This window comes from Mchenga conophoros, linkage group LG19 (genome assembly GCF_057382185.1).
Source record: "Mchenga conophoros isolate Kocher_MC1m ecotype Shallow Benthic linkage group LG19, M_conophoros_male_GT1.1, whole genome shotgun sequence".
Taxonomy (NCBI): Eukaryota; Metazoa; Chordata; class Actinopteri; order Cichliformes; family Cichlidae; genus Mchenga; species Mchenga conophoros.
In genome coordinates, this window is record NC_140544.1 from 15,550,183 (window position 1) to 15,575,504 (window position 25,322).

The 25,322-nt window shown below is 39.1% G+C and overlaps 3 protein-coding genes across 5 annotated transcripts in view; 1 reads left to right on the top strand and 2 right to left on the bottom strand.

Annotated features, from left to right (window-relative positions):
- Nucleotides 1-1,186: 1,186 nt before the first annotated feature.
- LOC146551951 (tripartite motif-containing protein 16-like) lies at nucleotides 1,187-3,580 on the bottom strand. The gene is made up of 2 exons (XM_085257432.1): nucleotides 2,340-3,580; nucleotides 1,187-1,778 (listed from the first exon to the last, which is right to left on the bottom strand). The coding sequence occupies exons 1-2, from the start codon at nucleotides 3,357-3,359 to the stop codon at nucleotides 1,710-1,712; spliced, it is 1,089 nt and encodes a 362-aa protein (XP_085113558.1). The 5' UTR covers nucleotides 3,360-3,580; the 3' UTR covers nucleotides 1,187-1,709.
- A 1,036-nt stretch (nucleotides 3,581-4,616) lies between these two features.
- On the bottom strand, nucleotides 4,617-6,103 carry cimip5 (ciliary microtubule inner protein 5). The gene is made up of 3 exons (XM_085256972.1): nucleotides 5,821-6,103; nucleotides 5,260-5,296; nucleotides 4,617-4,875 (listed from the first exon to the last, which is right to left on the bottom strand). Exons 1-3 carry the CDS (start codon nucleotides 5,955-5,957, stop codon nucleotides 4,696-4,698), a joined length of 354 nt encoding a protein of 117 aa, XP_085113098.1. The 5' UTR covers nucleotides 5,958-6,103; the 3' UTR covers nucleotides 4,617-4,695.
- Nucleotides 6,104-8,371: 2,268 nt separating this feature from the next.
- Nucleotides 8,372-25,322, top strand: part of LOC146551953 (CAP-Gly domain-containing linker protein 4) — a 43,750-nt gene continuing 26,799 nt past the window's right edge. Inside the window, exons 1-6 of one of the 3 annotated variants that reach the window (XM_085256968.1) lie at nucleotides 8,372-8,652; nucleotides 12,754-12,900; nucleotides 13,811-13,950; nucleotides 14,434-14,527; nucleotides 14,773-14,934; nucleotides 17,616-17,734. In XM_085256968.1, the coding sequence (XP_085113094.1) occupies nucleotides 12,774-12,900; nucleotides 13,811-13,950; nucleotides 14,434-14,527; nucleotides 14,773-14,934; nucleotides 17,616-17,734 (642 nt within the window). In that variant the 5' untranslated portion in view covers nucleotides 8,372-8,652; nucleotides 12,754-12,773. Of the gene's footprint in view, nucleotides 8,653-12,087; nucleotides 12,271-12,753; nucleotides 12,901-13,810; nucleotides 13,951-14,433; nucleotides 14,528-14,772; nucleotides 14,935-17,615; nucleotides 17,735-25,322 lie in introns of those variants that run through there. The other 2 variants (XM_085256967.1, XM_085256969.1) reach the window with 2 other exon arrangements.

Below are 25,322 nucleotides of genomic sequence, written 5' to 3' on the forward strand. Positions count from 1 at the left end.
CGCATCATGTCTTCCCCAAAAAGTAAGTGTCCGTGTGCTCTCCGCACACATCCACCAGGCCTGATGATGCCTGAAACTCAGTGATTTGCCACACCCACACACACAGCCACTGATACACACAAACAAGGAACAACAGCAACACATGTCCATGAATTATTCAAGAACCCTTTTTCCCCAGACCTTTAATTCAAAAGAGAATTTTTTTTTTCTGTGAAAAAAAAAATATTTCTTACGTAATTACTTTGGTGTAGTATTAATAAGGGGGATTTGTTATCAATAAAAAAAGCTGTAAAATCAATGTAAATACAGCTAAAAGTTAAAAATCTATCTGAGATTTTATGCTTGACACCCCTGGTTTAGAAAAATCTGGAGACGGTACAAAAGCAGTCAAATAGCAATCACAGGAGGATTATTGTTCATAAGATCTTAGCCAACAATTACAGAGGAATGCATTTCAGCTGTTTGGGGCTTTTGAAAGAGGCCTGCTAAACAGAAAAGACAAGTAAGTAAAAAGATAAAGAAAAAACTAACCAGTGTTTATTTAAACTAAGGGCAATGACTGATTTCTGTGAATGATATATTACCAAAGGAATGCTTCAGTTGCGTGAATGTGTGCACTCACATATCCAATTTAAATTCATAATATTGTAGCGGGCTAGGGGGAAGGGCCACTGGCCCAAGGTCTTATGGGACTGTATACCTGATGTTAACGTGTTGTAAGTTGTAGGGTTATAACGGCAGTTACAGTTATCAGGTGTTGATTTGCCATTTTTGTGTTAGTGTGTAACATTAGTCCTGCTGTGTGTTCTGTGTTTGGTGTGGCTGGTGGAGCACAGTGAGTTAGACGGTTGTGTCCATTTACCACCTCTCACTGCTGTGTGTGTGTGAAGGGGTGTTCCTAATAAAAGATTGTGCTCCCTGTAGCTTAGTATAACAGCTAAGGCAGAAATAGCAAGTTAAAACAGAAGTTTCTGTCTCCTACTTGTCTGAGCTTGCCACAATGTTAAGATTCATCCAGAGAAAAAGAAGAGAAATCTTCTGTTCAAAACACAAAGCTTCTTTTTCAGGTGTAAGACTCTCAGTTATGCTTTCATGTTGCTTTTGTTTTTTGGCCATCAGGTTTGTACAGTAACCTGGATTTAAGACAGGAGACATTTGTTTATTTGTTCAACTTTAATAACTCTGTAAGGCTTCAGTTTATTAACATAATGAGTAAAGTGTGGACATCTCGCTTCTTTAGTCAAGAAAAATCTCACCAACTGATTCACAGTATCAGCTGTTTACAAGCAGATAATCACCAGTGATCAAAGAGGTTGTAATAATGATAATGTAAGTCTAGGTTCTTTGTCTGTACATTTATTTGAACAACTTCTGATCTATTAAAACAGAACCTAAAAAAACAAAAACAAAACTGACCCAAAAGGACAAAAGATTAAGTCAGGATAAAAAAAAGTTGTAGCAAAGACCATTAAAAAAGTATGCCTTAACATATTTCTTGAAAATATCATTAATCAAGACACTATTATAAGTCAGCATAGATAAATGCAGCACAAACATAGCAGTAAAATAGTTCTGAAATATACCCATACATGAAAACTGACTTCAAAATTAATTCTCTACTCAATAGAAAGTCTGCATTGGCATTCTGCGAACATGCATTTTAACTAACTGTCCCTTACATGACCTCTCTCTATTTGAGTTTCCTGAACTCAGCAGTATCTCCATAATCTGAAAGCCGAAATCCAGCATGAAGCGGGTGAGTGAACGTGGTCTGGACTCTGTGGAGGAGAGTCATGGTTTCAGAGACGTTATAAAAACACAGAATACCGGCACTGTGATCCAGGTACACTCCTACTCTCCCAAACTGAGGACCTGAGACAGCCTTGTGAGAATTGTTGTGCACAAATTTAAAACCATTTCGGTCACAACATAATGCCCACGATGTCCTATTGAATCCTAATCCGCATTCATTTGAGAGCAATGATCTGCTGGTACTCTTGTATGCGACTGCTATATAAACCTGTTTCCCGCTCCACTCCACCTCCCAGTAACAACGTCCAGTCAGACTCTCTACTCATGACTTGACACCATCCAGTGAATCTGTCTGGATGACTAGAATATGACTGCTGTTCTTTCACAGCTGTGGTTTTTCTACCCCCCTCACATAATAACACTGATGTGTTAGCTGTGTTCAGATCCATTCTGATTTCACGTGAATATCTTAGGAATCCAACTCTGGTCTTTGGCACTGGTTCTGACAGCAAAACATCCACCTCAGTGACTGTCAGTGAGATGTTTGTCCATTTCTCTTTCAGAACATCCTGCAGTTTATCACTGACCTCTTTCACAGCTGCTGTCAAATCCTCAAAGTACCTCAGAGGACGGATCTCGATGCTGGATGAGTCTGTAGACTCATTAAGTGCTGACAGTAAGGAGTAGCTGTGTAGAAATTGGTTGTGATCCTCTGTGCATGACAGCTGCTCCAGCTTGGCGTCATTTCTTCTCAGCTCAGCGATCTCCTGCTCCACCTTCTCCTGAAGCTCTTTGACTCGACCCACTTCAGTTTCCTGCTGGGATCTGATCTGCTGCTTCAGATCTGAGCTTCTATTCTGCATGAGACAGATGAGCTCAGCAAAGATCTTTTCATTTTCTTCCACTGCTTTATCAGCAGACTGATTGATGGACTCCACCTCCTGTTGAAGAATCGTCACGTCTTTCTCTCGGTCACGGAGTCTCTGCTTGAGTTTTTGTCGACTCATTTCCAGCTCCTTCTGCTTCTTGGTCCTTTCTGCTTCAACTGGGACTGTTTCGTGGTATTTATGGCCAATCAGTTTGCAGTGACTGCAGATATGCTGCTGATCAGTACGACAGAAAATCTTCATTGGCTCATCATGACTAGAGCAGATGTTTTCCTGGAGCTTCTTGCAGGGCTCGACAAGCTTGTGTTTCTTCAATGGAGCCGCATTATAATGATCCTGAAGGTGTTTCTCACAGTATGATGCCACACAGACTAAACAGGACTTGAAGGCTTTCAGTTTTCTCCCGGTGCATACATCACAGGGTACATCTTCAGGTCTAGCATAGCAGTGATCAGCAGGAGCAGCTTGGAGTCCAGTCTTCTTTATCTCCTTCACTAAATTTGCCAACATGGTGTTTTTCACCAGGGCAGGTCTCAGTGTGAAAGTCTTCCTACACTGTGGGCAGCTGTGCATTCTCCTCCCCTTTTCATCCCAGTGGGTTTTAATACAGTTAATGCAGTAATTGTGTCCACAGGGAATGGTCACTGGGTCCTCGAGATGATCCAGACAGATTGAACAAGAGAAGATTTCCCTGTTCAGCTGAGCTCCTTTTTGTGCCATTTCTCCTCTCACTGTCAGCCGCTGTGTGAGTTTTCACTTCTATAGAAATGAAACACGTCCAAGATCTAAACAGAAACTTAGGAACAGGTTAGAGCTTGTTGCATTTCATAGCTGGAGGAAGAGGGAGGGAGGAAGAGCTGGGCTTGAATTTCATTAATAGCAGGGAAAAGGACAGTTTGAAGCACGCAGTATTTGTTCATCACCCCGTTGTTGTTGTTGTTGTTGTTGTTGTTGTTTTGACAAAATTTAAGTAGTTGGTCATTTTCAGTTTCGTCTTGGAATCTGAGAATTTGAATGACTGCACAAACTCAAACAGTATAGAAGATCATGATCACCAAAATCAGAACTGAAATCAAATCACAATTGTCTAATAAATATACAAAACTGAAGAGAAACAAATGAAGGCTAAAATAAATGAATTAAACATGACCTCAATTAATATTTGCTTTACTATGTTTTAAACACATTCATTTTCATCAGATTTAGTTTCTTGTTTCTGCAGGGTTTTGATCCTTTTCTGTGCCTCCTGTGTTACCACATCTCCATTTGTTCCTCTTTTATTTTATAGGTCAGTTCCTCATATGGCTCACCAGTTTCCCCTCATCCATTCTTTTCCCCAACCTCATTATTATCTTTATTGACTTCACCTTTCTGTTCATGTTCTCCTCTAGTTTCCTCTTGTTGGCTGTTTACTTGAATTTCAATTTTGGGGGGGATTTTGTCAGTGCTCTCCTGGTACTCTGTATAATGCCCCAGTTATCAGTTAATAAAACTTTTTGTTTAATCCACCTATCTTCTAGATCCTATTGCATCTGGTGTAAACACATTTGGGTTTAATAGCTGATGATGTGTCCCAGCACATCCGTGAGATATACCCGTCATCTTTATGAATTTTTGCCTAGTGGTAATGAGAACCGTATCGGTACCAAAACAGAACCCTGTGGAACTCAATGAATAATTTTTATGTGTGAGGAGGATTCCTTACATTACACTTACATGAAAAAACGCGGAATCTATAGGAAAATTACAAGTGAACCTTATCAGTGAGTTTGATTAAAATATCAGGACTTTATAACAATACTGTTTCCAGAATCGTATTTTCTTTCAACAATGGCAATAGAAAAATATGAGTTAAAGTTGTATGACATCTGAAAACATGAAAATATAAAACAGACATTTAGGGGAAAAATACACAAAAAAAGCACAAAATTCTCAGCTCTTAAATTCTTTAAAAAATCCCTTTAAACATGTGCTACATTTTTTGGTTTAAGTAGCTTTATTCCTGCTTTGAAGTTGATTTGTGCTTGATTCTTCAACTCCGAGTGTCCAGAGTAGCCTAGAAAGGCAGCAGCTCTGGGTCTGGCTTTTGTTTGCGTTGGCCTGCTGGCCAGAGTGTCAGCCTTTCCTGTCTAAGCAGTTCATCTCCCAGTGGAGTGTTCAATCTGCTACCATACACTTGGTTGGTAGTGTTGGGAATGCAATCAGAGAAAACTGAAAGGTTGTTCGGAAAAGGTCCCTACAAACAAATGGGGGAGTAATGTAACAGAAGGTCACGATTCAAGCTGCTTTTTTCATAATACTGCAAAATCTTTCATACCTAGTTAATGTACCATTGTAAATGTTTCACATTTTAGTTTATCTCCGAAATTTCACAATGGTTTCGATACACTTTCTAGTTTGTTGCAGAAACATCTTTAAAATAAAAAAAAAAAAGTAAAAATCTTTTATCAAAGTTAAATCTAACAACTTCATCTTCCATAAATCACAATCAGTGGTAGTTTTTATTTGACGACCTATTAGTCCTTGTGTTCATCACTTATAACTGGTTGTGTTCAAAGCGTAAAGGGGAGTACATCTGCACTTTTTTAATACAATGTTACATTACATGCATTTTTCTTACCATGTGATGAATATCCTTGATATCCAAGGTTTCCTCCCTGTGGAACAGATTAAGTTTGTTTCACTGATTTTTGAATGAACATGATCTGCCACTACTTGTTACTGAACCAGTGGTGCAATGTAACTTAGTACTGCATATTTGTACTTTAAAAAAAATTACTTGTTATGCTACATTTTTGAAGATTCTGTGAGAACGTGTTGTGGAATATTACATAAAAGCTATGAAGCATGAATAAACGAATATGATCCAATGATACAATATACATGTGACTGTATTTCTGACGTATCATTTCGAGTTTTTCTTATTTAATGCCTCTAAATACTTGTTTCAACACTTACAGAAATGATTTAACACAGTAAACTCCAGTGCAGTGCTGATTTTCATATCATGCTTTCTGTATGAAAGTCATCCTTAATGTTTTTCCGTACACTTTTATCAATTTATTATCAAATATTCTAATCAATTTCCTGTGCCATCCCCGCCTGCTTCTTCGTGGTTCTTATTAGAAAAATCCTGGCAAACTCGCCTGATAATTTAGACTACTTTTCAAACCATGCTCACCATTCCATTGCTGATTTCCTCTCTTTCCGTACCCTCTCTTTCCACAACTGGTCCTGTTTATCGGGATGGACCCGTGTCGTGTCGGCCAGTCGCTCAGCCCCAGCAGAGGACGCAGGCCTATTGGGATTCAAGCCCATCGTGGTAGCTAGATTAAATATAAATACTGTTTTGTTGCATAAAACTGCACACAGGCCACAAGCTAATGAGAGTTAAAGCACCAGTCAGCAGAGCTTGTGAAAGAACTGCCCGGATCTAAGCGATTGTTTTCATTTCCATGGAAACAGTCCTCAATACCGGCAGAATATGTCTGAACGAAATGAATTTATGTCAGTACCCCCCCCCCCCGAAAAAAATAAATAAATAAATAAAATAACCTAACTTACTTACAATGACCAGTTCACCAGTTCAAACTGCAGCTGATCAGTGTCTGGACCTTCTCTTCATATTTTAAATAGACAGCTACTCACCTTCTTAACAAAAACAAAACAAAAACAAAAATCTCCTACTATGCGCTCTGAAATAGCTCCTCTCATTTCCAATGACATCTCATTGGTTAGGTTGCCCATAGATGTGGATATGAATGCTAGCTGTGTTAGCGCTGAGCCATACTGGCGATCTGCCCAGGGTGTACCCCACCCCAAGGTAGCTGAGATGAGCTCCTGGTGGTACCTCGGTCCAGGTTGAGGACCAAAGGAGAATTTGCTTTTGAGGCTGTTGTTCAACTGGCTTTTATTGGACTTAAGATTTGTGGACACTTTTGGTACCTTATCTTATTTGTAAAAACACGGTGTGAATGTTGTTCTCGATAAGCTCTATAAATAAGCTTACCTTATAGAAATTTATTGTTATAGATGTAGACAAACCTACACCTAAACCTTTCACCTGATTCACATGATACTTTGTGGTTTTCCAAGTAAGGTCAGACCTATGATTTGGTCACTCGCTCGCTGTTAGTCAGTCAGTCAGTCAGTCAATCTGCTGGATGTTTTCCCCAACATTTTTGGTTTCCTGTAGCTTTGTGGGAGCTGTTTAGGGAGAGCTGATTCCTGTCCTCATCATTTGAAGGAGGAAAAGCTTAATATTTTTCTGCAGCCAATCTTCCCTGCTTCCTATTGAGAACCAGTAGTTTAAAGTAAATAAAATCAAGACTAGCCTGTTTAAAAAATCTGCAGTAATGTTGCCTCACTATGCATTCATATTGTGCTTATAGTCGGTTTTTCCCATAATTCTATACTTTAAAGAGTTGGTATGACCATCAACGCAGAAAAAACATAAACACAAATTAAAAACCATTGTGTTCTAGTGCTTACACACACCATCTCATCAGCCTGTAGTTTAAGTCTCTTTTTAGTGTTACTTCCAAGTGAGTTCAGCTGTGTCTTGTTACCTTTACGTTTCCACTCTCCCTGATTGAAACCTGTGTGTATTTGAAGCCTCAGGTTGCTCATCATACTGTGTTCCAGCCTTGGTTTCTCCTGGCATGTTTCCCCTGCAGTGGTCTCTTTTGTTTTTGCCCTTCTCTATTTTATGCTCTGGATCTACAACAGCGACGATAAAGGCTTGCTTTTTTTTATTCCAAGTCTGTCTCAGCAGTCTGCAATTTGGTCCTCTTCTCCTTTATTTCATGACAGAGGCAGAAACACATGCAGAGTGCTCTTCAGGTTCAATAAACACCAGCACCCATCTCTGAGTCTTCACTAAAAGTGGCTTGTCAGTCTGAATGGACATTGGAGGAAAAGTGTCACCCTGAGAAATTACCTTCTCCTGAAAAGAAAGATGTTCAGATACAACTTCCCACACTGTGACTGCCAATGATAAGAGAGGCATTAGACTCAAAAGTGACCTCTTGCACCATCCATCTTTGTGGCAGCTTACTTTTTCTGTTTAAAAGTAAGAGGTTTGTTGTATTCGGAGGTTGGGTGCTTCAGAATAAAGCAGTGCATCAACAAAATGGGTATCCTTTTCCTATATAGCAGAATAGAGCATTTATTTTAGATGAGCAATTATGAATTCTGTAATGAAAACATGAAATGGACTTAACAGTCATGAAAGTGCTTCCGTAAGAAACTAAAGCACTGGGTTTAAACATTGCTATTTTAATTACATAAAGTAATCATAAGGTAATATAAAGTTGTTTCTCTTTTGTCGACTCTTCTACAGTTTTTTGCCCAACAAAAACAGAAAAACAAGACTCCAAATTTCTGCAACCAAAATAGTACAGTGCAATTTAGCTATTTCGAGGTATTTTCCTTCAGCAGGTTCTGGTATTCAGTTGTTGATTATTTTCATTAGTATGTGGCAAACAATCCCAGAATTGAAGGAACTTTCAGGGCAGCTAAAATAATGCCTTTTTGTAGGTTTGCCACTTTATATTATGTAACTGGATGGCAAAAACCCTCCTAACTTTATTAGTGAATTGTTGCTCAAACCCGAAAAGAATAAATGGAACATTTATTCATTCAATATATAAATGAATAATAAATACATAAAATGAACATGTGTCTTTAATGTCATGTTTATGTTGTCAAGATATTGCAGGTTAGTTTCTTTTATTTAAAAAAAAAGTGTCTTTGTTTTTTTTGTTTTTTTTTAATTTTCAAAAACAATTCAAAAGTTATTTAGTTGTATTTATTTCTTATTTTATTTTTACGGGTCGTTGTAAGACTTTTATTTTAAAATCCGGAAGTGTACATTAACCGCCTTTATTCTGAAGCCTAGATGTTGAAACAGGAAGTATTTCAGCTGTGTAACATCCAATTAGAATGGACGGAAATTAAATCCGCTATCTGACATTTTCCCTATGGGCGGATCAAAACAAGGAGGGAGGTGAAGGTAACGCTAATATTAAGCAGCCTAACATGATGCTTGTTTCTCTCTCTGCTTGCTAAGTGCATTGTAAGTAGCGCAGATGTTTTTGGCCCAGTGTTCTTGTTGGGGAACATTAACGTCAGGGAGCTAAGGTGACTGAGAGGAGGGCTCTGAGTAACTTTCACGTCTGCACGGTGAAAGCAGGGACGGCTAGCTGCTTATAGGGACTGAGCAATGTCTGCAGTGTTAGTTATATAAGGTGTGCTTCATCTGTCGCTAAGCCCGAGCCGGTTTTTGAACACATGCTAGCGAGCTAACTGTTACTGTCAGCTTGTAGCTCGATTTAAAAACACTTTTAGCTGGCAAAGTTATTTGGAAATTAATTAAATCCACGTGTGGACGTTTGAAAAGATGACATGCTATATTTACCTCTGCTAAAGGGCTACAAAAGTATGAGATGAGGAGAGAGTGTCTACTGCTAACCTCTTCGACTGTGAAGTGAGCTAACGATTTGGGGGATATAAATGAATCGGCCACACTTAAGTCACACAAACTGGTATAAACAACCACAAATAAGCCATCTCTCCAATAATTGGATGTTAGATAATAAGTTGCATAACTTTTCTCAAGCTGATTAAAGCTCAAGCGACCGAGTGTGGTCATTTAGGACTTATATTTTAGACAGGAATACTTTAACCTTTAATGGCTTTACTGTTGTTTGAGTGCATACCTGCGTCCGATTAGAGTAACAGGAACCTCTGTCTTCCATAATCAAGCTAATCCACACACCCCACCTCACATCAAACAAATGCAGGGGGTAATAGTTCATGATTTGGCCTGGTGCATGAGGCGCATAGGATGGATGGAGGTCAAGGATGCTGCCTGTGAACAAACGTTTTGGATATGTTGTTACCACTAAACATTTCATTACCACTAGACATTTAATCTTTATGGAAAAATCCAATTAAAGTTATTTATGCCACTTTTTTGTGTGTGTGAAATATCTAAATAAAAATACACATATAACACATATAATGTTTATTTCAATTTCAGCATCATAGCTGTAAAATTATTCTTTCTGCTTATGGCCTTCAAATATGCTAGTGCACGAAATGCTATCAACTTTCAAGAAAAATCAGGGTGTTTTTTGAAGCTCCATGCTCCTGAAGTTAAAGTTATTATGAGCTTAATGATGTAATTCAGATAGTTCTCTAGATATAGCATGGAACTTAAAAAGATCCACATACATTACAGTCAGCCAGAATGGGTAGCTTGCCAATGGGTGCTTAAATGGCCACAGTCATCAAAAATATGTGAGTGCTGTCTCTTCAGTAGCTGTGGGGATGGTGACATCATGTAGGTCAGGCAAACAAGAAGAGGCTTATTGCAGAAGTAGGCCATTGTCTCAAGTCATACTGCAAAGACCTAATCTCTACACAGCCAGTCAGTGACCTCAGAGAGGTTGGTAGTAGTTTTTCATCTCACTCTTTAGCAGCATGAACTATGGAAATCACAATCACTGCTAAAGCATACATCTATATACAAATGTTCTGTTTGCAACAATGAAATTACAGAATTACAAAAAATGGCGAAGAAATGATCAACAGTTACATGTTAAGACACACTCTCTTCCTCTTCAAGCATGCACGTGCACTCTTCTGTGGGGTGTGCTGTTGAGAAAGTTCAGCATAGTCATTGCTTTCTTTGCATCAGCTTGGCAAATCCTAAATTCTTTGTCAGAGATAATTTCAGTTTTTTTCTGTAACCCAGACTTTCTGACTCAGTTGAATGCTCACAAAAATAGAGTAATTAATAAGCCATTTCACTCTTCTTTTGGACAAAATGGGCCATTTAAGTGCTACCCACTTGAGTCGGAGCAATTATATGTAATAAAAAAGATTAAAGAAATGATCATCAAAAAAATTAAATGATAAAAAGCAACATTGTTTTTGCAAATATGGCAAGAGAGTAATGCTGCAGAAAATAATTTATTCTTTTGAGTTAATACATGAATGTTAGCACTCACTACAGGCTTTTATTTATTATTTCTCAAGTTTTCCTAAACATTAAATACCCCATAGACACAGTTAAACATTTTCTGCATCGTCTGCTGACTGTTTGAAACACACAGTTTGTCGCTATAATTTCACAGCTTCCTTTAATGGTAAAGTTAAAATGCAAATCAACAGGTTGTATGTATAAAACGCATTCCTTTCTTTTTAAAATTTTCTGCAAGTGCCACAATTTCATTGATTGTTTGAGTTTTCACTTTAATAGGAATACAGATTCTGTTCTGTTTGAAGAAAAATGTATTATACATTAAACCTGTTGAATCTTCTGGCACTGCCAAGTCTGCTTCACACTGCTGGAACTGCTGTGAATAAATTACTACAAAATTCAGTCAGTAAAATTAATTTTACTTAGCTCTGACTGCGCTAATGTGCACGTTAGAGAATTTTTAGACGTTATATTTTTTCTTTTTTTACTGACTTCTATCCTCTGTTCCTCTGACACTTTTTGACTGAAGTAGGTAGCACTTGATCTGTCAACTTTGTGCAGAAGATGTGTGAAATGACACATCAAACGCCCTCTTTTATAAATGTTGAGCACTCTGAGGCTGAAGCAGAAGTCTGGGATAACAGAGAATGTTGGTGACTCCTGTCTTGATGTGAGTTATCTGAATTTGCTTGTTAGTACATTGTTTCAGTTATGTGTAATTCATCCAGGTTAAAAGAAAACATCTTTGTGACTCGGAAAGTTGAGGCCAAAGTTTTCAAACTTCCTGAAAAATAATTAGTCTCTTGTCAGACCGTCACCTGAGCATGCTGTTGGAAAATCAGACTGTGAAGTGAAGTTCCACAAGCTAATCAAAAAAGGGTGCTTCAGTTTCAGGGCTCTAGAGTGGTTAATATTGTTAAGCCCCTTTTCTTATGAAATATGAGTTTTTTCTTAAAATATTTCTACAAATATCTTGCAAATTTGCTCAAATACTTTTTTTTTTTTTTTTAAAGAAATTGCTTTTATTTGATAATACAACCCTATTGTGACAGTGAGTGTTTTTTTTCTTCTTCTCCTTTACACCAAATGGATGGAGGTCATGGTGTAAAGTCACCTACCCTCTCCCTGGGGCTGATAGGTATTCAGTGTCTGTCCTATGGTTGCTTCAATAGGGCTGATGTTTGCTGTCAGGGGGAACTGGATACTGGCCTTTATGGTGAACGACAGGCCTTCTAATCAAAGCCACCACTTTCCTACCGTTTGTTTGCAGCCTACAGGCCACATTCCCTCCACTAGGGGTTACGCTCGGCTACTCTATGTCATTGAGGTCAGAGGTACACAGGACTGGAAAGTGAGAGTGACATTCCAGCTGGGAGAGTCAGACATACAAGCTCCTTGGCTTGAAAGTGTACAAGCTGTAAATAGCTGCTGGACCTGGGAGTCAGGGGATCAACAGGGTATAATCAGAGAGAGTGGGGATGTTATTGGAGATTGAGGAGGGGGGCAGTCAATGAGCTTTGGAGTTATTTTGGGAAGGATTTTGGTTAGATGTTCTACTGGACCCAGTCTGTGTCTTTTGATTTTAGCTTAGCACGACTGCTCGTATGGAGATCAACAAGAAAGAGGATAAAGGAGAAGATGACAGTGAGTGAGGGTTGGTTGGGAAGATTTTAGGCTCAATGTTGCTTTCCCAGGCTTACACCTATGTGTGTGTGTGTGTATGCTTCTAGTTCAGCCTCCAAGGTTCCTCTGTGAAAGCTTCCTGTGTCCCCATTACAGTGTCACTTTTTTGAGATTAGGCTCGTAGTTTGGTGTGTTCACCTTTGTTTTCTAATCTGCAGGCAAAGTAATCTCTCAGAGGTGCTATGAGTCAAATGCTGACATTCTTTGAAAATCCCCGTCTTGTTGGGGTGATAGCTTGAATGCGCCTTTGCCCCATATTCTTCAGGCGACACCACAGATTAAAATACCATGTTTTTTAATATTATGTTAGTTCTTTGCTTACAAGTTGCATTTCCCTGTATTGCACTGCCAGATCAAATGAAGACATCGCTGTAGCCTGTGTGCTTTTATTGAGAGATTAGACCTACTTGTGTTCTCAGAATAGGCTTTCTAATATTGTTCCAGCCGCAGGCCCTGAGGGGGAGATGACAAAGGAGGATGTTTCAGAGCCCATTGCAGGCGACACGGTCCTGGGCTGCCGCGCTAGACTCTCTTCTCATCAGCGGCCAGTGATCCACCAGGTGGCCTCTGCACCCATGCCCAGTGACTGTGGTGAGTATTCACGCTTTCTCTTTGCAGCTATGTGACATTTCAAGCTAGTTAACGCGTTCTCTTTGCAGCATCGACAGGCTGTGAAATGCCACAAGATATGAGACTGAAGAAAGGTTGATGGCTTAAATTGACACAGAGAGATGATAGTGATGCAGAGTCTCCGGGTTCTAATAATGTAGCTGGATATGTTAGTTACAAATTGAGGTTGTTCTTTTGTAGTGATTAATTCTTAAACAAGAACATGGTGACTGTTATCGTCTATATCTTGATTTACCTAATTAATCAGTAAAGCCATTTCAGCAGGTTTGATGCTGATTTGCTCTAATGTCCTTAAATACTTGGATGTTTCATTTCTTTAAGAAACTACTGTGTTGAAGTTTTTTGAGGTGAATAGAAGTCAAGTAACACTTGACTGTTCAATTACTTCTGAGGTGAGTGATGTATTTTAAAGTCTAATTTTTATGTTTAATGCCTTTTTTCCCCAAAACCCTCTGAAAGTTGAATCTTTAATCAAAGTATTTCATTTCAGATTTGCTGTAGTTGCGTACAGAGACAAAATTATGAAAAAATGTCATGCCGACTACAGTTAGTGTTAACTTTTGGCCTTTCACAGTGCAGTCCATTTGCCTTCAGCCTCAGCCGGGTCATCTAATGCCTCATTTGGTTCACGGCAGGCCATCTACTGTCACATCTGTTTTCATTTGCCTCTGCAAGGGCAGCAAGGGCATTTCCCAAGATTAGTAATTTGCTGAATCGATTGAACAGTCAGTTGCAGAAACGTAGTAAACGTCTGTGCTGCAGAGTTTCACACATGCTCTCTTCGTGTCTGTACACGGGAGAGAAATATTTCCAGTCCCACTCCTCATTATACTTAACACGTGTTACTTTTGTTCCTCTTCATTGCTTCCAGAGTTCTCCTTCTTTGACCCCAGTGAGCCGCAATGCAGGGAGGTTCTGTTGGATCCCAGCACCACCATACCAGAGCTGTTTGCTGTCCTCAGGCAGTGGGTGCCCCAGGTTCAGAAGGACATTGACCTTATCGGCAATGAGGTGACATAAAAAAATGTCCAACTGCTGCGGAATCTCACAGCGGTCCCTTCTGTAGCTGTAACGCTTTTATTTTTGTCGTAATATAATCAACTGAAGCTTCAGAGGACTTCAGATTAATATAAGTTCTGATTTATTTTTTTTCATTGTTATGGACTCTGTTCAGATACACACCAAATCCCTTCTGCCTGTGTTACACAAAGTAGCTGCATTGCAGTAAACTGTGCAGAGAAGCACTCATCTCAAGGGTAAAAGAAGGCGATCATTTTCTCTGATCACCCTTGAGAAATAAATACCTTGTTTCAATGTCAGTTTACGTAATACCTGTTGTCCAGATTTAAGTAGAGTAGAGTTATGAAAGCCTTGAATTACTTGTCATTCATCACACAATTTCCCTCTAATTTCACTTTAACCTGTTATGGAAGATTTCTGCACGCCAACACCAAGTCCTTAGTGGCACATACTGCATATCTTCTCTTTGCACAGATACTAAAGAGAGGCTGTGGTGTGAATGATCGAGACGGTCTGACAGATATGAGCCTCCTGCACTACTGCTGCAAGGCCGGAGCCCCAGGCATTGGTAAGTATTGACAGAGATGTTGAATAAGCACTCTCAGCTGCAGGGTAGAACTAAACGGACATCTACTCTGACGTATGTGTGTGTGAATTTATGTGACCACTCTACTGCTGAACATTATTCTGTATACCTCAGTAAGTGCAGCTGTTCATCAACCACTTCTTAAATACACTCTCTAGAGCTGACTTACTGTCTGTTACTACAACTCCTCTCAACTCTAACACCTGTGTTTGTGACCTGTTCTTCAGGCGATGCAGACACGGCAGCGAGCTTTGCTCAGCAGCTCCTCGCCCTGGGCGCAGATCCAAACCTTCGTTCGCGGTGGACTAACATGAGGGCTTTGCACTACGCTGCGTACTTCGATGTGCCCCAGCTTATCCGTGTGGTGCTGCAGGCATCCCAGCCTGGAGGTGAGAGCAGAGCTGCAGCTGGAGCAGAGAGATGAAAGGTCACCCTAGTAGTAAAGCGCTATATAAATACAGGCCATTTACCATTTACCCTAGCTGTAAGGACAGGCAGAGACTGTATTTTCTCAAATAAACAGCCTGTCTCAGGGATTTTCTTGGCTCAGAATGGACCTATGGGGGTGACAACTCTTGGTGTGTAAAGTGAAGGCACTGAATGTGTTGATTTCTTACAGTAAACCTGGTGGAAGATCTAAGGCAGGGTAACGGCAACCTCTTTTAAATCTCTTAAAATCTTGCTTTTTAAAACACTAATGCCTCGTTGAGACTCTTACCTGTCTCTCATTGGGCAGGATTTTTTTTTGTAATTTATTTTTTCTGTTGTTTCTGTTAAATATGAAATTCCCCTGAATTCTGTGTAATTTCTTTTTATTTTAAGTTTATTTTTTAGCACTTTGTAACTACATAAATACAAATGAAGCTGGGAAAAATAAATACTACCATCCTGCTGTTCCAGGTATCAGAATAAAGAGCCTCCAGCCTTTGAAAAAGTAGGGTCTTGAATATGAAATGGTTTCATGAAGTGTTGTTAGATGTTAATTTGGTTCTAAAAAGTTTACTAGGATGTTTCAAATTTTTATTTCTGTAAAAGAATCGAAGTTCTTTTGAAATGGAAACTGTACAGGAGCCCTGTCATTAGCTTTTCATACTGGCGGCTCATTGTCTGCTTGTACACTGGCAGCACGAGGATTGATCATCGCTCTTTTCGTACGGCTGTGATGTCCAATTTATGAAAATCGTTACTCAGCAGATAAAACCTTGTTGACTGCGTTGGATCAAATGATAACGAGAGAAGTGTCGTTCACGGCAGTGTGTCTTGAAGAAGGTGCTCGATGAAACACTTGCCTCAGTAAATGACACAGACAGAAGTGTGGTTTTCTCATCATTACACACAAATACAAACTAATCAGTAAATGGTAAAACCAGCTAGCTTACCAACTTACCCTAGCCTCAGTTTCCTGTTTTTATTTAATAGGAGTGGGACCCCAGTGTGGTCTTCTGCTGCTGTGGCCCATCTGCTTCAATGCTGGACGTATTGTGTGTTCAAAAATGCTCTTGAGTTACTGTGGTCTTGCTTTCACCTAATAACAGTCTTGCCATTCTCCTCTCACCCCTCACTGCACTCTTTCCAGACATTTTTGTAAACTTTAGAGGTGGTTGTGTGGGAAAATTCCAGCAGATCAGCTCTGTTATGCTCTATTCAGACGAGTGTGTCTGGCACTAACAACCATGCCACATTCAATGTTACTCAAGTCACCTTTCTTTCCTACTCTAATGCTCAGTTCAAATGTCATGTCTAACCCTAACTGCACTAATGTGCAGTAGACATCTGCATTAACAAGAAGTTAGCAGCAGTTGAATCTAGTTGAAAGTGTTAACAATCAGCTATAATTTGTTAATTCACTAGCAAAAATAATCTATATTCTGCTGTGGCACGTTGCACAATGTAAAAATATTCCACAAATACTTTGAGCAAAAACTGACATTCGATTATTTGACTTGTCAATGAGACACAAGGATCATATGGTCTTTGTGTGCAGTAAGCACAGTTTCCTCCTTCCTGTAAATGGTGCAGTATGTCTGACTGTTGCTGTCTGCTTTTTTTCCACCCTTAAAATACTTTATCTATTTGTTAGTCCAGAAAGATTTCTTTCTGCATACCTTACTCTTTTGGTGTAGGATGTCGGTGTAGCTGGGACCTAGATTTACCTAGATTCTCTATGAATATTAATTTTACGGCAGTTCAGAATCTCGTGTACTGTGAGAATCAGCTAAGTCTTGATAGTGCTGTGCAGTTAATGAAATCAATTTTAGCTCCACATTTAGTTCCATATTTGGTTTCCACCTATTAATAAATCAAAATAATTGACAATTTCTTTTACTTTTTTCGTTCGGTAAAAAAGCCCACTGCCATGTAGTGGCAGTTTTGATTCAGTTTGAATGTTTTTAAGTTTTATTTTCAGTTGAATTGTAAATAAACTAAATGTAACAACTTCTGCTTTTTCCCAAAGACTGTAAGCAATCATGTTAAATAATCATGAGTCCTGAGAGCAGCTGCCAAACGCTTCAGAATCATGGATGTAGGCTCCGTTTCCAGATGTGGATTTCCGGAGTTATCTGGAGTTCTGAGGTTGATACAGCAAGTCTGATGACTCAGTAAACCACATTCTCAATTCCCCTTTGTTGTCCAAACTTCTTTCATGTTAACTTATTAAAGTTTCTGGACTTCTGGTGCATTCATTATACATACTTTGAGATTTCTGCCTTCAAAAAGCTCAACAACTCTGCTGTGAAAGTGGTGCTTAATTTATTCAGACAAACCATGCAGCAGTTCTGCTCTCAGCAGTCTGCTCAAATACAAACGGTGAGGGCAATAGAACTGGTTTTACAAGAGCAGGTTAATTAGGAAATGACTTCAACAAAGGCAGGGTGTGTGTGTATGGGGCAGGTTTTCAGTTTGTCTTTTACACTTAGTTGCTTAAACAATGTTTAAACCCAGTGTTTGCATTTGAGACACCAGGTAGAAAATGATGCAAGTTAATAAAGTGTCAATTAATTCTTAACACACCCACACAAGCCATATAACTGTGTATTCCTAACCTCCCAATGGTCTTTTTATGTTGTAGATGTTGATGCCACCTGCAGTGACTTTGATTTTGGCACAGCTCTGCACATCGCCGCATCCAACCTGTGCACATCAGCTGTCAAGTGTCTCTTGGAACTGGGAGCCAATCCTGCGTTCAGAGTAAGTGCCATAGTTGTTCTGCGTATACGCACACAGCAGCAGACTCACAAGTCATCCTGTGAATTTGACAGATTGAATTCCTTCATCAAACCGACCAAAGAATTATTACATTTAATTAGGATTGCATATCGGTATTGATCTCCCTTTTCGATTTTAAGTCACAGAGACGAGAATCGATGCTTGATGAGTTGCGTTATATAAATGTTAAAAAATGAAGATCTCCTCAGAATATAGCTTGTATTATTTATTTATATATTTGTTGCTTCTACAGTCAGCAAATGATCCGCACTGTGCTTTTGTGGTTATAAATAATGATGCACTGATGGAAAATTAAAATTTCCAGTTGACTCATAGTGTTAAATTGATTTTTCTTTGCTATTGTTTTAATTATTTCCTCTTTTTACAAGTAAACAAAGAAGTCTTGTAGCTCTTGAGTGTGGGCCCGTGAACTTCTAGCTCGGGCCAAACTGATGTGACACACAGTAGTAAACGCCATCTTTGTTTTTTCTGTTTTTCTTTTTTTTTTGCCAGTATGCTGATATTGGTCAACATAAGGGGGAAAAAATGGAAACACGATAGGATTAGTAACCAAATTTGGTATTAACCATGTGTTCAGTGATTGCACTGATGTAATCTGACCATAAGCCCAACTAGTACTGGGTTATATAATAGTCATAATTTTATGCATGATATGAATTTTTAAAATATTGCTTTAACCTAGGATGAAACATCCACTTGGGCGTTCCCAGCGGTTTAAATGTATTAAATTATTGGCCACCTGATGTGCTGATGATTGTAGTGAGAGGTGACATGTAAGGGCTCTGCAGGCTTCTAATTTACAGCTGTAGTCATGTGACTGGCTTACATTTGTAAAATAGTTAACCCTAAAAAAGCAAAAAAATTAGTTTACATTATAATCCATGATGGTGGAACAACATCATGGATAGAAAGATTAGCTCTATGCAAGTTTTTCAGTTTTCAAAAATTAGGCTATCCTGCTCCTGGACTTCCTGAGCTCCTCCACAAAAAGTAATGGAGGCACAGTTTACATGCTCAAGGTTAAGAGGTGTTTTATTTGATGACAGAATCATTTGTTGTAGAAACATTAATGCTAACGAGCCACATGACTAAAAATAGCAGCCATTTAAAAAAAACGAAACAAACAAACAAAAACATTTAGCATCTAAGCTAAAAGTATAACAGCCAGTCTGTTAAGTACTGACCTTATAGTCTAGTATTGAAGTTTTGTTAGCAGACGGTAGGTTACTTATTGTATTGGTTGGTTTTCTGTTATGTTAGAGTGTTATCTTTAATGCTCCTGACAGAAGAATGACCCAAATATTAATAAGTCTTAATATGCTGAGCCCATCCTTGTAGCTGCCAAATTAACTGAACTATACATGGATACTTATGATTTGCTGGGGTTTTTTTTGTTTGTTTTTTGTTTGTTTGTTTTCCTATTCCATACTTATCCTTACTTTAAAATTTCAATGTTTTATGATGACCTCAGTGAAGGCCACAGGCTATAATCTGTCAGTCCAGCAAAGTTCTTTGAGATTCAAGTGTTGTTGGAGATTTGAGCTCTTCAGACTTTATCTGCCGTAAGGAGGTGAAAAATATGCCACATAACATGTGTAAAGCAGTTGTGCAGAATGGTTTAAATAATCTGCAGCACTTGCAAAGGTAACAATATTTAAGAGTCCTTTGCGGCTTGACTGTCAGTACCGGATGCGTCAGGTAATTGCATGGTTTTAAGATCAGTAAGACGGCTTTGTCATAGCTGAAAAAGCATATAAGTGGGTATGATGGTCATATTTCACTTAGTGCAGTCTTTTGTGCCTGTTGGCTCACTGACATACCTTAACTGCACTTAATGCAACTGACTCATCAGTAATGTTATTGATTTTTAGGTTATTTGCGCCACTTCTCCTGCTGTGACAAGTGAAAAGGTTTATTCATGTACATTCAGGTGAACATGGTGGGTTGTGGATGCATTTTTCGGGTAGCGCTTCCTGTGGATTTGGCTGACAAGGAGCGAGAGGACACATGGTCCAGATGTTTTTAATTTGAAATGTTTTTTTTTTCTCATTTCTTTTGACATGTTATTTTGACATAACATATTTAATTAGCCTTTTTTCCCCTCACTGGTAGAGGGAGGTGCCTTAGTCCCTTTGATTTAACCACCTAGCATCAGCTACCTAGCAGGAACAAATGTAATTTCTGTCAGTATTCTGACTTCTACATCTTCCTGTTTCATAGTCAGAACTAACATATTGTCAAGAAAATCCCAACTTGGCTTAAACTTTTTCTTTTTTTTTTAGTTTGTCCCCACCTCTAAATTGAAGATGACCACAGAGGTCAGCACGCCCACCCCTCCACATCTTGGTGACTTGGGGCTCCAACAGGGTTCTGCAGTAGTCTTATGCACAGCCTACAGATCGCTGTTTACTGTCACCAGGGGGCAGCGTCACAAACAACCAGTCCGAGGGTTCCTCTTGCTTGTGCTGGTCTTGGTTCTTGTGAGCCACTGAGAGGAGCAAAGCTATATTTTATAAAGAGCTGATGTGAAACGAGTATTTAAAAAACATTCTCACTGTAGCCGCTATTTAAGGCTTCTCATTCTGTGGTTTTTGACCTTTGCACTTCTGGTGTTTGAGGTGAATGCCACTATGCCCTGTTTCGATTTATGTATAGCGTCATCCTTATGGACCGTGCTATTGGGTTCCACGTGAGCTGTATGCACAACTCTTTGTGCAGACAAATCCTTATTCAAACAGACACAAACTCATTAGCACAAAACAAGCTCTGACTTGTGGTATGAACCTTGTGATGATATAAATTCACAACCTGGAAGCTTTTTGTTTGCACACATTACCTGTTAGTGCCTTTATCTTAACTTCCACCAAAAATCCATTTACTATTTACAATATACATCAGATTCACAAAAGGAAAAAATGGGACAATATCTTAATGTTCAAAAAAACTTACATCTTTCTGGAACCTGGTGCCTGGTAAGTTTTCAAAAAAATATAAACACATTTAATATTTTTCACATCAGGTATAAAAAATTCTATAAGAAAATGGATCAAATCAGAAACAGCTGTTAATGATGCTAATGATAGATAATGGAAGTCATATTCCATATATAGAAATGAACCTTTGTTTTCAGACTTAAACGAGAGATATAGAATTTAGATGAGATTTAATTTAATGTCACTGGACGACATTAGCACATTAGTTTCCTTTAGTTGGTAAAGTAAAATAAACAAGCAGTTTATTCACCCGTTTTCAATCTTTTCTTAACAGACTAATTATTTTAGCGCACCACATTGACTTAAAGCAGCCCAGTGCACCACCACCACTGTGAACTGCTCTAAAAACAGCATGCGAGTGACCCTGCTATTCACTAATGTAATCTCAACAGACCGATTGTTGTTTCGTAGCTCTTGTATTGGATTTCATTAGATTGTAGGTGGTCATGACACTGTTTTTGCCCCATGCATTTTCTCAGATGTCAGCATTCATAACTCCCGTTGAGATAGAAAATTGATTCCCACAATTTTCCCACTTTCACCTTTACAAACCTTCCTGATGCGATTCAATCTTTGCTCTTTTTGTTTACTGCTAGACCGAATTACTGCGATTTGATGGAGATCTTTGCAGAGGAAATCTGCCTGCTCAGTTTTTAAAAAAATAAAAAAATAAATGAATAAAAAAAAAAGGGACAGATCGCAATCTTTTTGGTATGAAAGTCCAGGTAATCTATCAGGTTTCCCCCCCCCCCCAATTTTAGATATTCAGTGGGGGTTTTTTGTTTGTGCACATGGACATCTTCTGACTCAGCTGTCAGCTAACACCTGAGAAGGCAGCTGCTTAGACTACAGATTTCACAGACATTTTTGAATAGATTCACTACTTCGATGTCTTGTGCTTGCTCTGTTTGCTTTCGTGCCTCTCGGTTGCATCTCAGTTTCATTTAAATCTTGATTGAGGGCTTTGCTGAACAGCCCTGATCAGCTGTTATCTTCAGCGAAAGTATATACACAGCAGGGTCCCAGTAGATAATGTTTTTGGCATGAATATATGGGCTGTCATAGCTTATGGGTTTTATTCAGAATGTTATATCTGTATTGGAACTTGCAGTGTGATTATCTTTAATATTGCACATTTTGGCTGCAGAAGTATTGAAGCTGTTTGTAAACAGGTCTAGTTCCTGGTCTTTGTAAGCACTAATTTTCCCACTGGAGGTCACCAAAGCACTGCACACCATAATTCAGTAATTTCCATTCTCAAATATGAGAGCAGAGGCTCTATATCTTACTGAGTGAATGCAATGCTTGCAAGATATATGGACTATGTGGTTAGAAATTACAAGGCTGGCTTTTTGAAACCCAAGAGGCTTTCTTGGTTTCTGTTTAGTCGTTATCTTGCCAAGCAAAAGTTAAAACGCCACAGAGGGAAGATTATTTTCTGTCTGCTTTATTATTTAAGGTTCATCACTGCTGCTGGCAGTTGGCTCTAGAGATATGCTGCATCGGCTTTTATAAGCTCCGATATTGCAATATTTTTTTCTTCTTGTAATCTTTATCACTATTTGAAAGGACCCGTGTGTTTGCCGTGACCCTGACGATGACAGTCCTTTTATTACGGAGGATTGAAATGAGATAAATAGATTCTATTAATAGTTTGTTTTTCATTTATTTTGTTGGGTTTTTATTTATTATTAGTTCTTTAGCTAGAACAGCTCAATTTACTAGCAGTGTGGTTCCAGTCACGGGGGTAGCAATCCAAGCAGAAATGCTCAGAACTACCTCTCACCAGTTCCTTGTGGGGTTCACCTAAGGATTCCCTACCCAACTGAGAGACGTAATGTCTCCAGCATCTCCTGGGTCTCGCCCGGGGCATCCTTCTGGTGAGAGATGCCTGGAACACTTCACCTAGGAGCCGTCCAGGAGGCATCCTACTCCAAACTAGGGTAGCAGAATGTTCCCGTCCTGGAATGGGCATTCCACCCTGTGTGACTGAGAAACATGGCCTCAGATTGCGAGCTGCCAGTTCTCATCCCCGCCACTTCACACTCTGCTTTAAACCACCTCAGTGGGTGAGGTTATTGCTCGATGAAGCCAACAAGAACACACCATCCACAGAAAGCAGAAACGAGATCTCGAGACCACCAAATCTGATACCCTCTCGTCCTCAGCTGCATCTAGAAATCTGTCCTAAAAAATTATGAACAGGATCAGTGACAAAGGGCAGCCCTGGTGGAGTCCAGTACCTACTGGGAGGGGATCCAGCTTTTTGCTGGCAATGTAGACCAAGCTCACAACAGGTATACAGAGACCACTGACTTATTTTAAAATAAAGAAATCAAAAATATAATGGAGAAATAAATAAGAATTTGAAATGGAGAGATTCAAAAATAAGCATCAGTTTATTAGTCATGTATTTTTTTCCCCCCATTTTTGATTTATGCAGCTTTGATCTTCTGTAAGGCGGTGCATTCGCTGTAATGTCGTCATGTTATCATTACTCAAAATTAAAGCACAACCTGGAAAAAACACACAGAGAAGGTAACATTAATTTATTACTCCCTTTAAAATGAAAAGTTGTAATAATGAGTAATTCATCACAATCAGCCACATCCTTTAGTACTATTCTTTTTTTTTCCTGCATTGACTTTTCATGTGTTTGACAAATTGTGAAATTCGCATTTGAAAAATGATGGTGTTGGCTGGCAGTGTGTTCGTGATATCAGAGCCAAGAAATTCAGTTTCTTTCTGAGTAAAGGTCAGGCATGGAAGTGGTTTAATTTGATATTTCTCTTCACTGGCACTGCAGAGATTAATCACAACAAACTGAGTATTGGAGCAATGGAAAGATTTTTTAAAAAGGATGGAAAAATAAAAATGTTGCTGGCCTTTCGTGCTTCCCTTGCTACATACCTTATGGATTGAGAGCTGTGGCAACTCATCATTTCTTGCATTAGTAAAAGAAAAAGGTTTCTGTGGTGAACTGCTCACTTATTTCTCTTTCAGTTTCAGATTAAATGTGAGCTGCTGTTGCAGATCTGTTTGCTATGTGGAGGATTTTGGGTGGGTGGATTGACATGTTTCCCTGCACATTCTGAATTTCAGCATACAGCTCATGGGAAGTTCAGCTGTTAACAATAACAGAAGGTGTTTACTTACTCAGCTTTATTTTACTTTCTCAGTAAATCTTGTTTTTGTGTTGGTTCCAGGATAAACTTTGCACAAAAATTAAAGAAATTTGTGTTTAGTCAATTATTTCTTTGTTGTAAAGATGCTTCTTGGCAATAAATCTCATACTGTTGAACAGCCTGTTCAACAGTTCCATAAAATGGGGATGTTAGAGACGGGCTACAATGTTTACATCCCAAGAAGATGACGCCACAAGGATTCGTTTCCTCACTCGGTCACACTGCATGGGGCTGCTGGGAGGTCAGGCCTAAGTGCGCTGGTGTCGGCAACATGCACACTGGAACCTGAACATACGGCAGTTGAATCACAGGGTCAAAGTGTGGAAAAGATGTGGAGAACGCTATGCTGATTCCTGCAACAGCGGTGGAATTGCAGTTATTAGCACTTTCATGTTCCTATCCCAGGATTGCAACAAAGAAAAAAGTCACTTAAATGCAATGATTCACAAATCATTTGCGAGAGTGTCAAATATGTTTCAGGTATTCTGCCTGTTGTGCATAAGCATTAAAAGCATCTTTCAAAGATCTCATAATTTAACCGTAACAAATGAAGTATGGCTGTTGTGTAGTTGTGAAAGGCATTTGTCACATGTCAGTGGGTGAGTGTGTGACAGTGCTTAAAAAATGGTTCACCGTGGGAGCTTGGCATGGTATTACATTATGGTACTTAAGTGAAATACACTGGACTTGTCTAGAGGTAATTATTGTTCTGTTTATTACCCCATCAATCTAAAGTATACATGGGGAGTTGATTAGGGTTGCCCAGCTGTTTTTAAAAAAAAAGAAAAAAGAGAGAGATTGCATGCTTTAAATGCACTCCTTTAAATATAGATATCGCCACTGAGCTAAGCATTTCTTTCCTGGAGCTAGTCCTGTGGCATGCTGCCTTCACTCTAGGCACATGAAGACAGATTGATTGTTTGGTACTTTAGCTCAGTGTTACAACATGAGAGCGACAGGCCTCAGCAATAAAAGGCAAGCTGGGTTTTGATATTTATCAAAGACCACTTGTATTGTTGCTGGAGGGGCTGGCAAATGCAAGTGTGCCCCAATTAATCCTGCGCCGTAGTGCTGGATGAGCTCCTCTCGTCTGTCACGCCTCCACAGCCGTATCCTCCTACCTCCGCTGACACTTAAGCTTGCTTAGTCTCTCTAAGCTCTCCCTGACTGTAGTTTCTTTACGTGACTAAATGCTAATGTTGTGCGCCTCTTGCCCTGACAACATGAATAAGATGCGATTAGGTGCAGCATACAGAAATGATGGTGACCATTTTGGAGATGGACATAAAAAAAAAACAAATGTTTTAAATAGTTTCTTTTGAAAGCAGTCTGTCATCAGTGATGCTTATGCTGCATTTGATTTAATTAGTA

Bases quoted from the DNA above. Each gene is read 5' to 3' on its own strand.
- LOC146551951 (XM_085257432.1), bottom strand. From the start codon at position 3,359: ATGGCACAAAAAGGAGCTCAGCTGAACAGGGAAATCTTCTCTTGTTCA. The intron at 1,779-2,339 runs GTCAGTGATAAA...TCTCCTCCACAG, and splicing joins TGACAGCAGCTGTGAAAGAG to AGTCCAGACCACGTTCACTC.
- cimip5 (XM_085256972.1), bottom strand. From the start codon at position 5,957: ATGGGCTTGAATCCCAATAGGCCTGCGTCCTCTGCTGGGGCTGAGCGA. The intron at 5,297-5,820 runs GTGAGCATGGTT...TCTGTTCCACAG, and splicing joins AGGAAATCAGCAATGGAATG to GGAGGAAACCTTGGATATCA. The intron at 4,876-5,259 runs GTAAGAAAAATG...ATTTGTTTGTAG, and splicing joins TCAAGGATATTCATCACATG to GGACCTTTTCCGAACAACCT.